Consider the following 16,413-nt stretch of genomic DNA (forward strand, 5'->3'; position numbering starts at 1 on the left):
CGTATATACATGCACGCACACATGCGTGTATATCTATATCTATATACACATACACGCAACAAGATCTATTGTCCTGTCCTGGCTACTTGCTATTAGCCAGCAGCTCTGCTCAGCATCCTGGCTTATGAGGATTCCACTGTGGCCAGTGCAAGATGTTATATTCATCACACATTATATGGGAGTATTGCACGATAAATCATAACATATGAACAGACCGTGCATTAAAGTAATCAGAGAATGCTTCCAGGCAGCAACTTTGTGACTGATCTTCAATTTTTATCCAGGGTTAAACTGGTCGAATGTCTGGCATGTTACACTTCGTTGCACAAATTATGATTTACTTGCATATAACACAACTTCAGGCAGACATTACGTTTGTCTAAGATGACAAGATGCAAGTTGAGCAGTCTTATGCTGTGGTGGCCAAGTCTCTGTATACTTAATCCTTTTTAAGGGATTTCAGAAATAAAATTCCCATTGGGTCCAATGGAAGTTAGTGCCTGTGTTCTTTCCAACTAAGAAACTCTACAAGATCCCTTTTAAATAATCTGGTCCATAGAAGCTTAAGTCTTATTTGCACAGGCAACTTAGCCTAACATTTGGAAATGACACTCAAAGTCTTCAGTTCTGCTATGCCCAAAGGATGAATTGTGTCCCAAAACACAGAAAAAGAGTTGGACACTTCTAAACATGAAAAACAGACTCCCCAAATTGCCCTCATTTGGTAACATTTTTTATCTAAATGTATCTGCAGATGCTGTTCAGTAAAATACTTCAGTTTGAGTTAGGCAAATGATCACCTCAGCCTCTATTTGATTAGATCAAATTTCAACAGAGGGTGAGAAAACCCTTGTGTGTTTAAAAGATAATCATCTATTGATATATCTGTTTGTCATGATCTATCAACCTCTTCAAACATTCCATTTTCCTCCTCTCTTCTGAGGAAAGTAATGGACAGTAATGGAGAATTTGATTTTACAATTAATTTGTGGCATGGGTGCCATTTCGTAGTTCCAGAATACATTCTACGTTAGCATTTAAGAGCCCAGGTTCTCTCTCTAATTGCATGCAAGTATTCATTATCTGAATTTTCAGATAAGGCCATCTCCTTCCTTCCCCTTTTTGTCCATCTCCTCTTTTTGGCTCCTCACTTTGTGATATTCCTCTTTCTTTAATATAAATAAATGCCAGAAAAATTAAGTTACCTGATTTGAAGGGAAGTCAAGGTTACACAGCACCTTGTCTCTAATCTTAAATCACTATTTAAATGAGGGAAGTGGAGTTGCTTTTAAGGAAGGAGTTCTCAGAACCAGTGAAGTTTATAATGTTTTGTACACTTGCAACATTGTAATTAGTACACCAACAATCACAATGCCAGTGATTTCCTAGATGATACAGGTACTCAGTCAATATTTTTATATGGCACATGTAAGAATCCTGCAAGTCCAGAAACTGGATGGCACTTGCTGATGAATGAAGAATGTCCAACTTAAAGTAAAATAGAGCAAGAGAAGGACATGGCGCAGTCTCCCTCGATTGAAAACCTGCCAACACATCTCCACCACTCCCGCAATTACTACACCCCACAACAGGGCCATCAGCATCCCTGCATCTTACATCTACACTTCCATAAATGTAATACATCTCATCCAGCGCATCAAATGCCCTGATGGAAAATACATAGGAGAGACCAAGCAACAACTGCGCACCAGGATGAACGCACACTGGAAAACTATCAAAGACAGGAATATCCAACTACCTGTGGGGGCACATTTCTCACAAGAAAACCACTCTCTCCCCAATCTCTCAGTCCTGATCCTCAAAGGACACTTACAAAACACTTCCCAGAGATAAGCCTATGAACTCCACTTCATCAACCTCCTGGATACCAAAAATCATGGACTAAATATAGACATTGGATTTATGACACATTATAACTTACCTGACATCTGTCTCCCTAGGTAGCTCTCCATTATTTATCCCTCTTCTCTCTCTTCTCCACCCCCTCCCCACCTGTCTCTCACCCATTGACTCCTCAATCTACATTTTCACCAACAACCTGTCTTGTATGCAGCCCAGCCCAGCCTCTGGCTGCTTTACTTTTCATTCCATCCAGGAAGAGCACACACCACCTGCTGAAACTTCCTTAGCCTGCCGAAGGGTTTTTGAATCCGAAAGCTTGCTATTTAAATTGGTCTAATAAAAGATATCAGATTCACGCAAAGAACCTCGTCTGCCTCCCCAGGTACCTCTGCACTATTCAACTGCTACATTTATCCCCCTTTTCTCTCCCCATCCATCCAGCTGGTCTCTCACCCACTGACTCCTCAATTTACATCTTCACTGACAGCCTGTCTTACGTGTACACTAGCCTCTAGCTTCTTTACTATTTATTCCATCCAGGAAGAGCACACTCACCAACTGCAGAGGCTTCCTCAGCCTGACAAAGGGTTTTTAAACCCAAACGTTTGCTAAAATTTTTTTCCCAACTATTTAAGTTGGTCTAATAAAAGATCAAATTCACCCAAAGAACCTTGTCTGCCCTTGATTGAAAGTACACATCCACAACTGGTCAAATAAATCCATAGATTTTAAATATTCTCTTGAATTTCCTGTTGAGGGTACGTTTTCACATGGAATCAGCTGTGAATAAACCAACTAGCTTCCCTTAGTCAGGTCTTTTTCATCTCACTTTGTATACTAACATAGTGCAATGTATCTGGGCAGGAAGCCCACAAGCACTTAAGACACTTCTTAGTAGAAGACTGGAAGGCAGCATCACCTTCGTAACAAAAGCCAGTGGAAGGAGACAGCAGCCCTCCATTCTACACTGCCTCCCATAAAATTCTAAATCAAGTTCAAATTCTTGGCCCTTACAAGGTACTACATAACTTGGGCCTAGATCACTTCAAGGGCTGGGATGATTACCATAGTCCAACTATGCTCCTTGGGCATAAGGGATGCTACAATGAAGACAGCTCTCAGTGCTGACCTAAAACTGCCTAACAAATGCTCCCAGGGACTAAGGCCCAACATCAATCTCAACACTATAGTGCAAATTTCTTTGCTTTTTCCCCCAACACATACTAATGTGTTCTGAAAAGAAAAAAAACAACGTTCTTGCCTACCTCCCTCCCCAGCCAAGCAAAACAGAAAACAAAACATAAAAAAACCTTCTTATACCATATTCTTCCCCAAGAAAGGATGGAAACACATTTGCCAGGTACAGTAACAATTAGCACATACTTCACGGTATTCAGATACTAGGATTTATAAGAACTTGACTAACATAAAAAACACTTTTCAGCAGCCTTTTCTTTGCCACTATTTTCCCCATAATTAAAATAATTATTTTTTAGTTCTAGAAGGACAATGGCTGCTGTCATTGTTCTACCCTTTCTTCTATCCCCTCTCCAAAAGCTTTGATCATTACATCCTAAACACTTAATACTACAAGTTGCAACCAAAACTCTCTACTAAATACGTTTATAGGATTTCAGATGATAAATTATGATAATTATGAATTTATTTCAGATTATACATTTGATAAATTTCCTGAAAATGCATCAAGACTCCAGCCAACATAAGTTGCCTAGGCTTCAGCTCTTTTCCCCCTTAGCAAAGAATGGAAGACTAAGTCCTAATTTGTTGTAAGATATAAAAGTTAAAACATTTTTCAGTAAGGTTGGAGTGTTGCTGGAGCAGTGACCATCCAGAATATATATGAAACAAGGGTTGTTTCCATCTTTTTTTTATTGCACCAACTTTCTAAGTGGGAGAGATGTTAAACAAATGTTACGCACAAGTAAGACAAAACACTGAACCTTGAAGTATAGTGGATATAGTGAAGGACAGTGGATCTAGAACTGTAGAGATGTGTTGGGTGCAGGAGGAAAGAAGAAAAGCCTCCAACTGTCCTATATTTAAGTTGAGGGTCAAATGCACGTCAAGCCAATCAACAACCTTCAAGATACACTCTCCTGGGCTTCTGCTAATGGCTATCCACATTCATCCTCTCAATAAGAGAAGAAAGTAAAATTTAAATTTCTAGTTTTAGCCTAATTATCTCGATATGCTCCTGCCTGTAAAATGCCAACTTTTAAGTGGCTATGGTAAATTTAACCACCAGTCAGCATGAGTAGTAGAGACTTCCTTCTCTCTCTCCTCTTCTTGACTGGTTGTATTATTTGTATTCTCACATGGATAACTGATTAAAGCTGTGTAACTGAGCTGAAAAGATAGTTGCAACCTAACTCTATCCTAACAACTTAAGTGATTGCACAAGTTAAATGTCCCATAGCATATAGTAAAAAAGAACTGCTTTACATGTGTGATTACTGAAAGTCAGATACTTAGCCCACTAAAAAATGTAAAACATTACAGTAGCCATAGCCTGTAGGATAAAGGATGAATGAATCTTGGAGAGAGGCTACGTATTTACACCTGTGATGACAGACTGTAGATCCCCACCTTCTACAAGTAACTATTCAGTGAAAGCACTGGCTTCTGCTGAGTCTCCTAAAATGTAATACTGGCAGAACAGATTCTGCACTCTACTACTTGAGATGAAAACTAACAAGATGCAGTTGAATAAGGATTCAATCTTAATTCCTTGAGCATAGACTCAAGAACATACATATTTGCCAAAGGTATCAAGTGCTGGGTTCAAAAACATGTTAACTTTAGTTATAATTTCTTTCCAAAAGTAATTAAAGGGCATGATCAAAATGTGACTAAGGGTTGCCTGCTATGCATCACATCTCCAACATGTATCTACTGGCAGCATAAAATAACCAAACCTCTGTTGATTATTCTAACTGATCTGGCTCAATTTATGGAAGAAACTAAAATCTGACAAGATAAAGGAGTATGTAATAGAGTTATACATAATTAACCCTCAGCGCCCATTACATGTACACAAATAGGATTGCAGCAGTTTAGTTAAACTACTGGTGCTGTGTGTAGATAAGGTCTAATCAGCTATAGGACAGCTAAGTTACAGTTCTATCATGTTATTCTTGCTGCTGACATCAACAGGCCAGAAGTGCTAGTTTTACCATCAAAATAGAAGAGACAGTCACTAATTAAGACTTAAATGGAATGGAAACCTAGGTTTCCAGCCTGCTTGCAGATGTTAAAAAAAATACAAACCAACACCCCCCCACCAAAAACAAACAAACAAACAAAAAAAAACACTTTACCAAGAGGCAGCATGTTACTTTGATCTGGCTCTGCAGTGTCTGTGTCTGTGTAGATTAGTTGCTTCAGTGGAGCTGCTTGGTGCTTTTCTACAAAGCCGATTCAATCAGCTATTAGATAAAGTACCAGAAAAGCCCCACTAAAGCACCCAATCTATACAGATGTTGGGCGAGCCAGGTCCAACTAATGTGGTGCATGTGCTGGGCGCAAAATTTAAAGCGCTGAAGAGCTTTTTTTTTTTTGAAAGCAGCCTAGATGACAATCTCAGTGTAAATCAGCAATTCACAACATTTGAACATTAACAATTGACCTTAGACTTAATCAAAGAATTTTTCATCTGCACAAGGCTTCCTCCTAACTTAAAAAAAATTAAATATGCTGCCAGTAGATACACGTTGGAGATGCGATGCATAGCAGGCAACCCTTAGTCACATTTTGATCATGCCCTTTAATTACTATTGGAAAGAAATTATAACTAAAGTTAACATGTTTTTGAACACAGCACTTGATACCTTTGGCAAATATGTATGTTCTTGGGTCTATGCTCAAGGAATTAAGATCGAATCCTTATAAAATTGCATACCTATAGCAGGCCTTATTAGTAACATGTAGGATTGTGTCCTACTTCTCAGTGTAGCGATATCTCCAAAGGCTCAAAAGTGGTACAGTTGGAGATGGCACAGCTAGCATCTATGGAGAGAGTCAAGGTTAACAGGATTAATTCCTTCATGTTTAGTGCAACATTTTGGGAGGACTCTAGATTGTTGCTCATTGTATCCTTCTCTTCTTCTGTCCCTCCTTTTGTTCTTTTTCCTTGCATTGCTTATTGTTTGTGACATAGTTTATAGTGTACAAGTTGGTATGTTTTTCTGATTTTTGTATTGCATCTTAAAAAAGTCAAAAACAATTACAAGGCAGCTGCATAGGAGGAAAAACTATTTGGAGAAGCAGGGTAAGCTCCTTCTATAGGCTGTTTGAGATAGAAATGTGCTTTTTTGAGACAAAATTAGTAGAACTGGACAATTTACTTAGCAACACTGAGTTTTACCAGTAGATGGCACAGCAAAAAATACTGAAGATAGCAGTAGCATCAGTGCCAAATGTTTTGTTCGATTCCATTATACTACACTAACTGCTGACAAACTGGCTGGCTCCTGTTTACACACAGTATCAGCGAGAAAGAGAAAATAAAAGGAGGAAAGAAAAAAGGGAGGTGGGGGAGGAATGTTTGTTTTAATAACATTTGAAGCATAACTGTGGCACCATTTCAGAAAGTCTGATGACAGCAACAGGACTCAAATTTAGCTCAGACCTCATGGCTGAGGAAGAGTTCCTTGAGGTCAAGTGAGTTAGGAATGGATCCACAGTTGACCAGAGCACACAGAGAAAGTCTGGTAATTGGCATGTCCTCACGGATTTCTCCAGAAGGAAGGAGTTTAAGAAGCAATTTTCTTGTTTCTGTTTCCTCTCTTAGCACTAAGTATAACACTTGACTGAGGCAAAAGAGGGCACCTCAAGGGTGCATCCAGACAAGCAGGAACGGGTTTTTCCCTGAGGACAAGAAGCAGTGGCACACCTTGTGCCACTGCTACTCGTCTTTGTCGAACGCGTGTGCCATGTGTGTTCTGCATGGTAGGTTACCCGGGGGGGGGGGGATGGGCACAGGAGAGGCTGGGGCCAGCAGTTGTGCTGGCCTCAGGAACCTTACCTAGGGTCCTGGGGGCCTCCAGGAGCTGCAGCCACAGCGGGAGCAGGAAGCCTGGCCAGCAGCCAGAGTGTGGCTCTGGCTGGGCAGGCTCTGGTTTTGGGTGGCACATACTGCCGCAATGTGCGCTGCCCCACTTTTTTTTGGTGTGGATTTTTTTATCCCAGGATCTCCCGGGGTCAAAAAGCCCCCATGCTGCAAAGAAGCAGCGTGGGCAATACCTACATGTTCAGTGTGTGGAGCTGCAGACAGGTCTGTAGCACCATATGCTGCACCTCTGCACTTGTCTGGACATACCCCAAGTGTCCATCCATAACAACAGCAACCTGGTACAGAAGGAGCAAAACATAAATCCTGGTTATCTCAACCACACAAAGCCATGAGAGAAGGAAGAAAGTAGCATCCGTCACTACCTGGATCTGAATAACTTTTCTTTCATTCTCTTTTACTGGCCTAACTATGCTAAGAATCAACTATACCACTATAATCTACTAACCAGAGAAAACAAGCACAGTGGGCACGTCCACATGTGTAATTAATGCAACTAAATAAACTCTGGAACAACTTAAGTCAGAGTAAACTAATCCCAACTTCACTGTCTACATTTGCATATAAGTGCACTCGGATACTATCTGTCTTCAAATAGTACCCGTGTCTGATAAGACTATCCAATGGTGCTGTAAAAACACCATCCCAATTGCCGTGCACGTGTAGACAATGATACTTTACTGTGCAGTAATCTACTGCGTAATAAACTGCGAGTATAGATGCACCCAGTGTGTATGGCCCATGCAGAAGTTCCATCTAACTGTCACAGGAAAAAAGAAGTAATTTAAAGGCAGTTATTGCCATTCTTCTTTTTTTTTTTTTTTTTTTTTTTTTTTGACGTACTATGAAGCATAGATTCCAACTATTCAAAAAAATCCTCAGATGTTGCATGTATGCAACATTTACCAAAAGTGGAATCCATGTGACTATAAAGACAAGGAAGGAAAACATTCCATGAAGCTAGACTTGTCCTCTCAAGACATCTAAAACTTTAGTTTACTTCTCACAAAAATGATTCAGCCAATACTGCCGGATTCCATAGTATGTGTTTTCATCCATGTATATAAGAAAAAGTTCACAACCACATCTGAAGTCTGAGTTGTGAACTGTGATCTGGAAAAGATTATTTTAAGGAAACACAGAAAAAAGATCTTTTAACACAAAAACCACAACACAATTACAGGTTTTTTGGTATTTTTATAAAATTTGCAAAGATACACCACAAATTACACACACTAAAAAAGCTAAATATGCACACATATCATTCGATGAAAAAGTGAAAGCAAAAATTCTATTACTTGTATATACAGTTTCAATCCCAATTTACATTTGCATCATTTTTATGGATAGGAGGCATAGATTAAACAAGTCTGAGATGTATGACTTCAGCATGTTGAAAATATGCTATTTAAAATGTTTGGAGGTAACAATTACTGTTAATACCTATTTCCCTTTTAAATTAAGACAATTCTAAACAGCTCAGTTTTGTATGGAAACTAACTACTGGGAAGGCCACTGCTATATGCTCATTTACAAATGTGTACATATTCATAATTGTTCTATTGAGATTCACAAGGCAATGAGTGGATTTTTTAAACAGATTTCCGTTACATAAACCTCTGACATCCATTACAAGTTTAAAACTCAACGTAGGGATGTTGAACCAGTTAGGATACTCCCAACATTTAAGGCATCAGTGTTAAATATAACTTCTAGAAAGTTAACTTTACAGTTAACTTAAGGCCTTTCTGCAGTTAACTAGTATAGCAAAAATGAAATAATTCCCATCTTCCCCCCTACATTAGAAAAGAGAATGCATTTCCCTCAGGTGTACTAAATCTTCTGGATCAAAATAAATGAAAGAAATAACTAAAGTACAAGTGATAACAACTAATACATTTTCCTACCTCCCATCACTAGTAACTAATGCTTAGTATTTAAACATTTACATTTTATGAAATTATATTTAGACCTGTTTTTAAAATTTCATTTTTTGTTAACTAGCAGAATTTAAAACTGTAACTTCATTCAAATAGATTCTAATATAGAGCAAAATATAAATTTATGAGTGTTTTAAATTCCCCTCAGAACTAAAATATTATATTAGTTGAAATGAAAATAGTCTTAAAATCTGTTATACCTCTCTTGTACAGCATTTTACAAGCATAAAATAAAGCGAACTTAAATGAAAAACAAAACAAAACAAGAAACTCTGAAAGTGAAAACAACTTGAATGTTATTTGCAATTTTATCAGCCTGCACAAACAGCAACTATATGTAGTGAATTTGGGACCATACATAAATTAACATACCCTCTCTTCCGTGTATTTTACCTTTGAATAAAACCTTCCCTAAAACTAAACCAGTTAATGACGTTGACTCAGAAAACTCCACGCCTACCACAACACTAACTATGAAGGTTAAGTAGAAAGCAAAATAATGAACTAGACTCCACAAATGCGCACACACTTCCATACAGTTGCACATCCCGAGTGTGCTATATGCATACATATAAAAGATTTCCTTTTTAGAGTTAAATATTTAAGAGTGAACCTACCAACTTAGATTCTCTCTATATTTGAAAAATATACATATAGGTAATCTTTTGGCTTTGATAAGTAAAAATATTAACCAACAAGGGGAAAATTTGGGTGAAGAAAGCTCAGTAAGTAACTTGGATATACCACACCTTCTTTAAGAAGTATGAGCTGAAATGTAAGGCATCCCCAGAAATTTTTTTGCATATAGTACAGGAATGCAGGTTTTGTAAACAACAGCTTGAGGAAAGCAATACTGAAGCCAAAGAGACATTTCCTCTGGATCTTTGATGATCCCAAAACGAAGAACTACTCGCTTAGGGAAAATATTTCAAACTTAATCTTGTGAAAGAGAAAAATGCAATCCTTTGTCTTCCTATACTTTTGTTTTTAAATCACGCATTGTAACAGCTCCCCTGAAGACGCTATACTTAAACACTGATGTAAAGGATGAGCTCAAGGGCACAAGCACATCTTACGTCTATTGCTCAGGCATGTCACCATTTATTGATTTTGTGGTAGCACTGTTGTGGCCTACGTTGTCACTAGACTCCTGTAGAGTATTCCTACTGGAAAAGTTTCCTGGGACCTGAGATTGATTGGCAGCTGAAGGTCTAGCAGCAAGCAGTGTCTTAGTAGAGGAATTAGACTGGTGTCTAGAATGACCAGTCTCCTCACCAATTACATTAGGAGGTCTTTTTCTTCCAGATTCTTCACTGATAGGAGGCTAAAAACAAGTAGACAAAATTATTACTGTTACTGCACATGACTTTTGAGGAGAGGCTGAGGGAGCTGGGCTTATTTAGTCTGCAGAAGAGAAGACAGGGGGGGAAGGAATTTGATAGCAGCCTTTAACTACTGAAGGGTGGTTCCAAAGAGGATGGAGCTAGACTGTTCTCAGTAGTGACAGATGACAGATCAAGGAGCAACCGTCTCAAGTTGTAGCAAGGAAAGTGTAGGTTGGTTATTAGGAAAAACTCTATCACTAGGAGGGTGGTGAAGCACTGGAATGGGTTACCTAGAGAGGTGGTAGACTCTCCATCTTTGGAAATTTCTAAGACCCAGCTCAACAAAGCCCTGGCTGGAATGATCTAGTTGGGGATGGTTTTGCTTTGAGCAGAACTAGATCAGCATTTCTCAACCTGTGGTTTGCAACCCATACGTGGGTCGCAAGAATATATGAAAGGGTCATGAACAAAAAAACTTTAAAAATGGATTCTCCTTGAAAGGAGAAAAGCATGGGAAACTGTGGCTTTTCCCTTCCAGGCTGGCAGAGTTCCAGCCTGCAACGGGGACTGAATGTTTGTACTTAGCCTAAGTGGCTTCCCAAAACAAGGCTTTAAATGCCTAGTCATTTATGGAAACTAACATCTACATAAAACGGTATGGTTTAACTTCATATTCATCCCATTTCACATTTTAATGGGCAGAAAATAAAAGTCAGGAAGTGCAAAGGCTGTCAGTGAAATTCACTGGACATTCATTATTTACTGAATTATTTCTACGGGTTTAGGAATTATCTTCACTAAAATCAAAACAATAATTGAAGTTACACAGGTAGTTTAAAAAGCTGTCATCCATGTTTGTTAGAAACCTAAATTAGAAAACTTTCACTGTTTAGCAAATGTATTTATTGTTATTAATATTTATTCAACCGAGAAAGGAAAATGGATTCATCTTTCATTATTGTTTTCTTTCACATTATGGCTTCCATGCTTTAGCATTCTGCTAGAAACTTGGTAAAGCAATATTTAAAATAAATAAAAAAATTTGAATTTTAAAATACATTTGTTAACTGTTGATTTTAGGACTCACAAAATATTATATCCACAAAACCTGAGGCATGGTGCTAAAGCAGCCTAATAATTGAATCCTTTAGAAATAATACGCTTATATAGAGTAATCTGCTAAGCAAAATGTAAAACTTACATCAACTCTGAAGTCCTCCAATCTCTTAAAGTTACTGAGGTATTCTTGCAATTTGGGGTCAATGAGTGGAGTCTTATATTGAGAGTATTTTAGATAAGCCCAAAACTTTTCTAGGCCATACAGCTGACCTGACAACATAAAAAAAGAGAATTGTTGCCAGTTTTTCAAGGTTTTAAAAGAAAAAATAGCTAAGTGGATAAATTTAACGCTATTGTCCATATCCTAAACACCTCATACAAACTGGGAATTACCAGATTCATAGTCCTTTTTTGTTTCTTCTTGAAAATCCTTGAAAATCTCTTGCCTGAATTTTTTTTCCAGACCATAGCTGTAAAATCTGAACAAACACTCTAATCCATACCTGTGAACAGAGAACAGTGATTTCAAGAAATCTATGTTAAAATGCACATTATATTTCTCAAAGGATTCACAACATGTTCTGTTCTTCTTACACTTTAATTAAACTATAGTACGTTAGTTTTTCTTAGTTGGCATCCATCTGATCATTTCTTTCCCAACACTTTTCATTAACTTATTTTAAGTTTTTCCCTAGATGATACAAATATTCAAGAGCTAAAAAGAATGTTCTTTTGAAAATAACTTTTTCACAATGGGTCTGAGATGGTATCTCAGTTACCACAACTGCATACATAAAAGGAAGACGCAGAAGATTATTGTTTCCTTACATAATTCAGGATTGATTGTTTTAACTTTGAAGTAAAGGAACGTGGGGAATATACAAGATGCCAAGAGTTGACATCATCCTTTAAAGATTCTTCTCCATGTTTGAGATAACCACTTTGTGGAATAATCTACACTCTTACCAAGTCAGTCACTTGCTTTTGAAAGTGTCAGCTGGAACCTGTAAAAGCTAAGCAAAGCCTTCAGCTTCTCTGTAGTCCTTTACTGCTGGAAGACTTCCTGCCCCCCAAGGATCTCGAACATGCATCTGTTACAGCAAGGCCCCTTGATACCCAGCCTATGTACAGTACCTAGGAAAATGAGGTCTGGTCCATTAATAGAGCTCTCAGAGCTCCATCCAGCAAAACTGCTGTGGGATGAATGCCTCTCTGAAAAATATCTTTGGCTCAAATCCATATTCACTTCAGAGGTACGTACCTAAATAATTTCACTCTTGTTTACAGGTTTGTACCTTGTAAGACACTGCAGGAGTTGGTGAATCTGCATACAATTTAATGAAGAAAACTTTGATCTTTTTCAGATCTAGTCACACCATATGCTTTGAAACAGGTATAGTAACAGACTACTAACTAGGTAAAAGGGCATGGCTGAGGCAATCTCCTAACTGTCAACACCCAGCTGCCACATCACCTGGGACTGCTGGCTTCTAGTATGTTTAATGCAACCCTTCTGGTGCTCTAATTTACATAGTGACAATCACACCAGCCTACACACCGATCAGAAATATGAATACAAAAGTATATTAGAGCCACATCTGCATTCCTGACAAAATGTCCATTCAGTCGCAGTATTTCAGGACTTAAATATATCAATGCTTCCTGATTTGATCATGGAAATAAAGAGACGATGATCAACATTTTAATTCTGAAAGACCATTTTTCTAAAACAGGGGATATTAAAAAAAAAAAAAAAAAGAGGCAATTTTCTTTGTGGTCAAGTTGCAGAACAAGAAACATTTCCCCTAATTTTAATTGAGGTAGGAACATTCTGACTTACGGAAATAACGTCTTATTGCCACAAATAAATATGGGGTTAAATTAACAGAGGCAAAAATTAATAAAATAGAGTTTAGGATGAACTATAATTAGAAATCCAAGGATACTGCATGTCTAATGTTGTATGTGGAAACAATCACCAGCTTCTATCTGACTAACCACATTTTCTCTCCATTCTTGTTGGGTACATTAAAATAGCACCTGGTGTTAAAGTGAAGTACATAGACCAATATTTTGAAAGCATTAACTGATACCATTACAAAAAATGTCAGGTTCTTTCAGTTACACACATGAATTGGACATTTTAAATGGAAGGTAGAAACCAAAATTAATCTTAACTTATGGAACAAATGTACTACCTGTAGTGCTCTTTTGCATCATCTAGAGCAAGCTGTCTGAATTCCTCATACATTTTCTTGTTAAAGTGATCTCTGAGAAAAAAGGACCAGAAACGAAAGAGTGTGTTCATTTCTTGGGACTGGCCAATTCCCAAACGTTTCCTTTCTAAAGGAAAAAGAAATATGAAGTCAGTGACAAAACAACTCAACGTTTTAATTCGGTATTTGTGTAATACACAGTAAAAGCTCAGTGTAAATTTAAACTTTAGAAAAAGTATTACAAATCATTCTGAGTCTATTCCAATTTTCTTAATTCACCTTAAAAAAAAAAAAAGGGTTAAATACCTCTTGGGTGCCTACCTGAAACAAGATCAATGCTGTTCGAAAATAGTAACTGGGGCCCGTGGCAAACATTAATATTATCAGGTATTGGGATCTGAGGAATTTTGTGCCTCATGCCAAAATCCACATTATCTTACAGGACCATATGCAAATAGAAAGACACACCATTTTTGGGATCTGAAATAAAATTTCTAAAGTCCCACTCATGCAACAACTGGTGCAGGGAGCCTGGCATAAGCGACCTAAGTCCCCGATGCCAGGTTCCCAGACCTGTATCCTTAAAGGTCATGGGCTGCCTCTGGCGATTGGAGAGGGGGCAGCACCAGTATTGGACATGGGACCTGGTGCTGCCTCTTGGGATTGGGCACTGGGCTACTGGTTCTGGGACCCAGGGATCTAGCAGAGGGGATGAGGGGAAGGAACTGTGTTTCCAACCCTGGCTGCTATCCTTGCATTCAGCTGAGCACTATAAAACGTAATGTTTAAAGAAAGCTAGAAATGTAATGTCTGCCAGAGCCCTTAAAAACCCAGATTCAAAAGCTAAAAAATCTCACCAAATTTCTTCCACTTACACAAATGAAACAAAATAATGCTGAGTAAATAAGAGGCATAAATGGTGATTTTCCTGAAACTTGTCAATTAATTTAAAAAGGAAATCAGCAAATACGCATCAGCCTCCTGCCCTCCAGCACAGATCTGGGGGCCCACACCCATTGGAGGAATCCAGCATAGCCCGGCAGCCCTCCTGGGGGTGCAGGCCCCCAGATCTGTGTGCCAAGTGTCACAAATTTTGCTTTGAACAGTTTGAGGTGCAGTTTCCCAAAAACTTCTGCACCTATCTCCTTGAAACTTGGCAGGCTTCATGCCCTCAGAAGGGGCTACCATCCCTGCAATTATCATCCAAATCAGGCATGAAATGACAACATTTTAGGTATTTTCATGATTCCCCATTATAGCCTATGGGCAAAATGGCAAAACCAGTGAAACAGTTTTGACGAAACTCTGTCCCTTAAAAACGGCGAAATGGACATTGAAACAAAACAATGGTGTTTCACATGGCCCTGATTAGCAATACACAGCACAGATCACAAGGTACCACAGTTGAGAATCACTGAAGAATTTCATTTCTCTCTCAGAGGTTTTCTCCAAGTTATATGAAAAGCAAACAGTCCCAAAATGTATCCAAGATAAAAAATGACATACATTTCAGGGTAAGTAGGTACAGTAGGTACCAAATAATTATGGCAATCTGCTTTTTTCAGGAGATCGTGCAAAAGAGAAAAAAAAAAGTGTAGAAAAAAACCTGTAGTATTATATAATAACTTATTTCTGCCAACTAAAACTTCATGGATAGATCTAGCATCTTACCCATTAGACACCTTCGACGGTATTTGTGGTAGATTTGTTGTGTAAAGCCATTTTCCTTTAAAAGTTCATGAGAAGGATGCTGAAATTTGGGAAGTGAGTGAGGGGTACACCCATAACTTCCTGGAAGGGGGGCACCTTCTGAGGGTGAAGCATTTGAACTGCTGTGGAAATAAAACCAAGTATTTGATTTCTAAGGAAAGGTTACATTTGTTCAAACTCCACATTAAGAGGCATCCAGTTATCTTGCTTTAATTACCCCGAGTTGTTGGAGCAGCTTATGCGAGTACCACTGTTACCCCCAAGCATCCTTCTCCTACTTGCACTAATAATAAAAAAAGAAATCTTTGCTGGACACTAAGAGATCAAGTACATAGAAAGAAATCTAGAATACTGACAATACAAAGATCTTAGGCCCTAAACCATATGTCATGAGGTCATCTCCCAAGAGGAAATTTTTCTTGTTTTGTACTGGTAAATTAGTTTGGACCATATAATCCAAACACTGGACTCAAATACAGAATGCTAAAAAGGAGTTTTATCACAATTTTGCTGAAAACAGATTAGGAAAAGAGCTTGTAAATCAGAAAATTAAATTGAACCAGACTGGACTCTTTCATGGGGGAATCAAGATAACCTAGCCAATAAGACGCCACCGGCAGAGCCACCTCATCCAGCCTGCGGGACTCCCCACGGGTCCAGCAATTTGGCAGTGTGGTGAGCAGCCATATTAATTGCAAAGGCTTGTAGAGCCACAGCAATTAACCCAGCCCCTGCTCATCCTGCTACCAAATTTCTGGACCCGTGAAGAGTCCAACAAGCCAAATCCAGATTGTGGACCCACGTCATCTGGCCAACAGTGCCAAAAACGAAGCTGTAGCTTTAAGGGATTAGCCACCACCAAATTCCAGCCCTGCTGAAATTCAGGTGACATGATGCTTCACACTTGGGAGTCCAGCCCACAGGCTGGCACTGCACCACTCATCTGGCATATGAGATGAGTGCAGCATATATCACAACTAGTATTATACAGATTATTCAATGCAACACACAAAGGATGTTGTTATGCTCATCTAATTTACCTCTTAAAACATACAATAAGCCCCACATAAAATTAGGGGTGCACTGATAGAGATCTTTGGGGCTGATACCTGATATTTAAGAAGGCATATTGCCCGATACTGATCCGATTTCCAATATAGCTACCTCCAGGTGGTAAGTCTGGTGTGGTGGAAGGGGAGGGATGTGGCAGG

General features: G+C 38.6%; 1 protein-coding gene across 1 annotated transcript in view; it reads right to left on the bottom strand.

Annotated features, from left to right (window-relative positions):
* Positions 1 to 8,134: 8,134 nt before the first annotated feature.
* Positions 8,135 to 16,413, bottom strand: part of LARP1B (La ribonucleoprotein domain family member 1B) — a 51,216-nt gene continuing 42,937 nt past the window's right edge. The window contains exons 15-19 of the mRNA XM_019533954.1: positions 15,164 to 15,324; positions 13,475 to 13,619; positions 11,670 to 11,779; positions 11,419 to 11,546; positions 8,135 to 10,216 (exon numbers count right to left, since the gene is read on the bottom strand). Coding sequence (XP_019389499.1) covers positions 9,971 to 10,216; positions 11,419 to 11,546; positions 11,670 to 11,779; positions 13,475 to 13,619; positions 15,164 to 15,324 — 790 coding nt within the window. The 3' untranslated portion in view covers positions 8,135 to 9,970. The remainder of the gene's footprint in view (positions 10,217 to 11,418; positions 11,547 to 11,669; positions 11,780 to 13,474; positions 13,620 to 15,163; positions 15,325 to 16,413) is intronic.

This window comes from Crocodylus porosus, unplaced genomic scaffold (assembly GCF_001723895.1).
Source record: "Crocodylus porosus isolate Cpor-Errol unplaced genomic scaffold, CroPor_comp1, whole genome shotgun sequence".
NCBI lineage: Eukaryota > Metazoa > Chordata > Crocodylia > Crocodylidae > Crocodylus > Crocodylus porosus.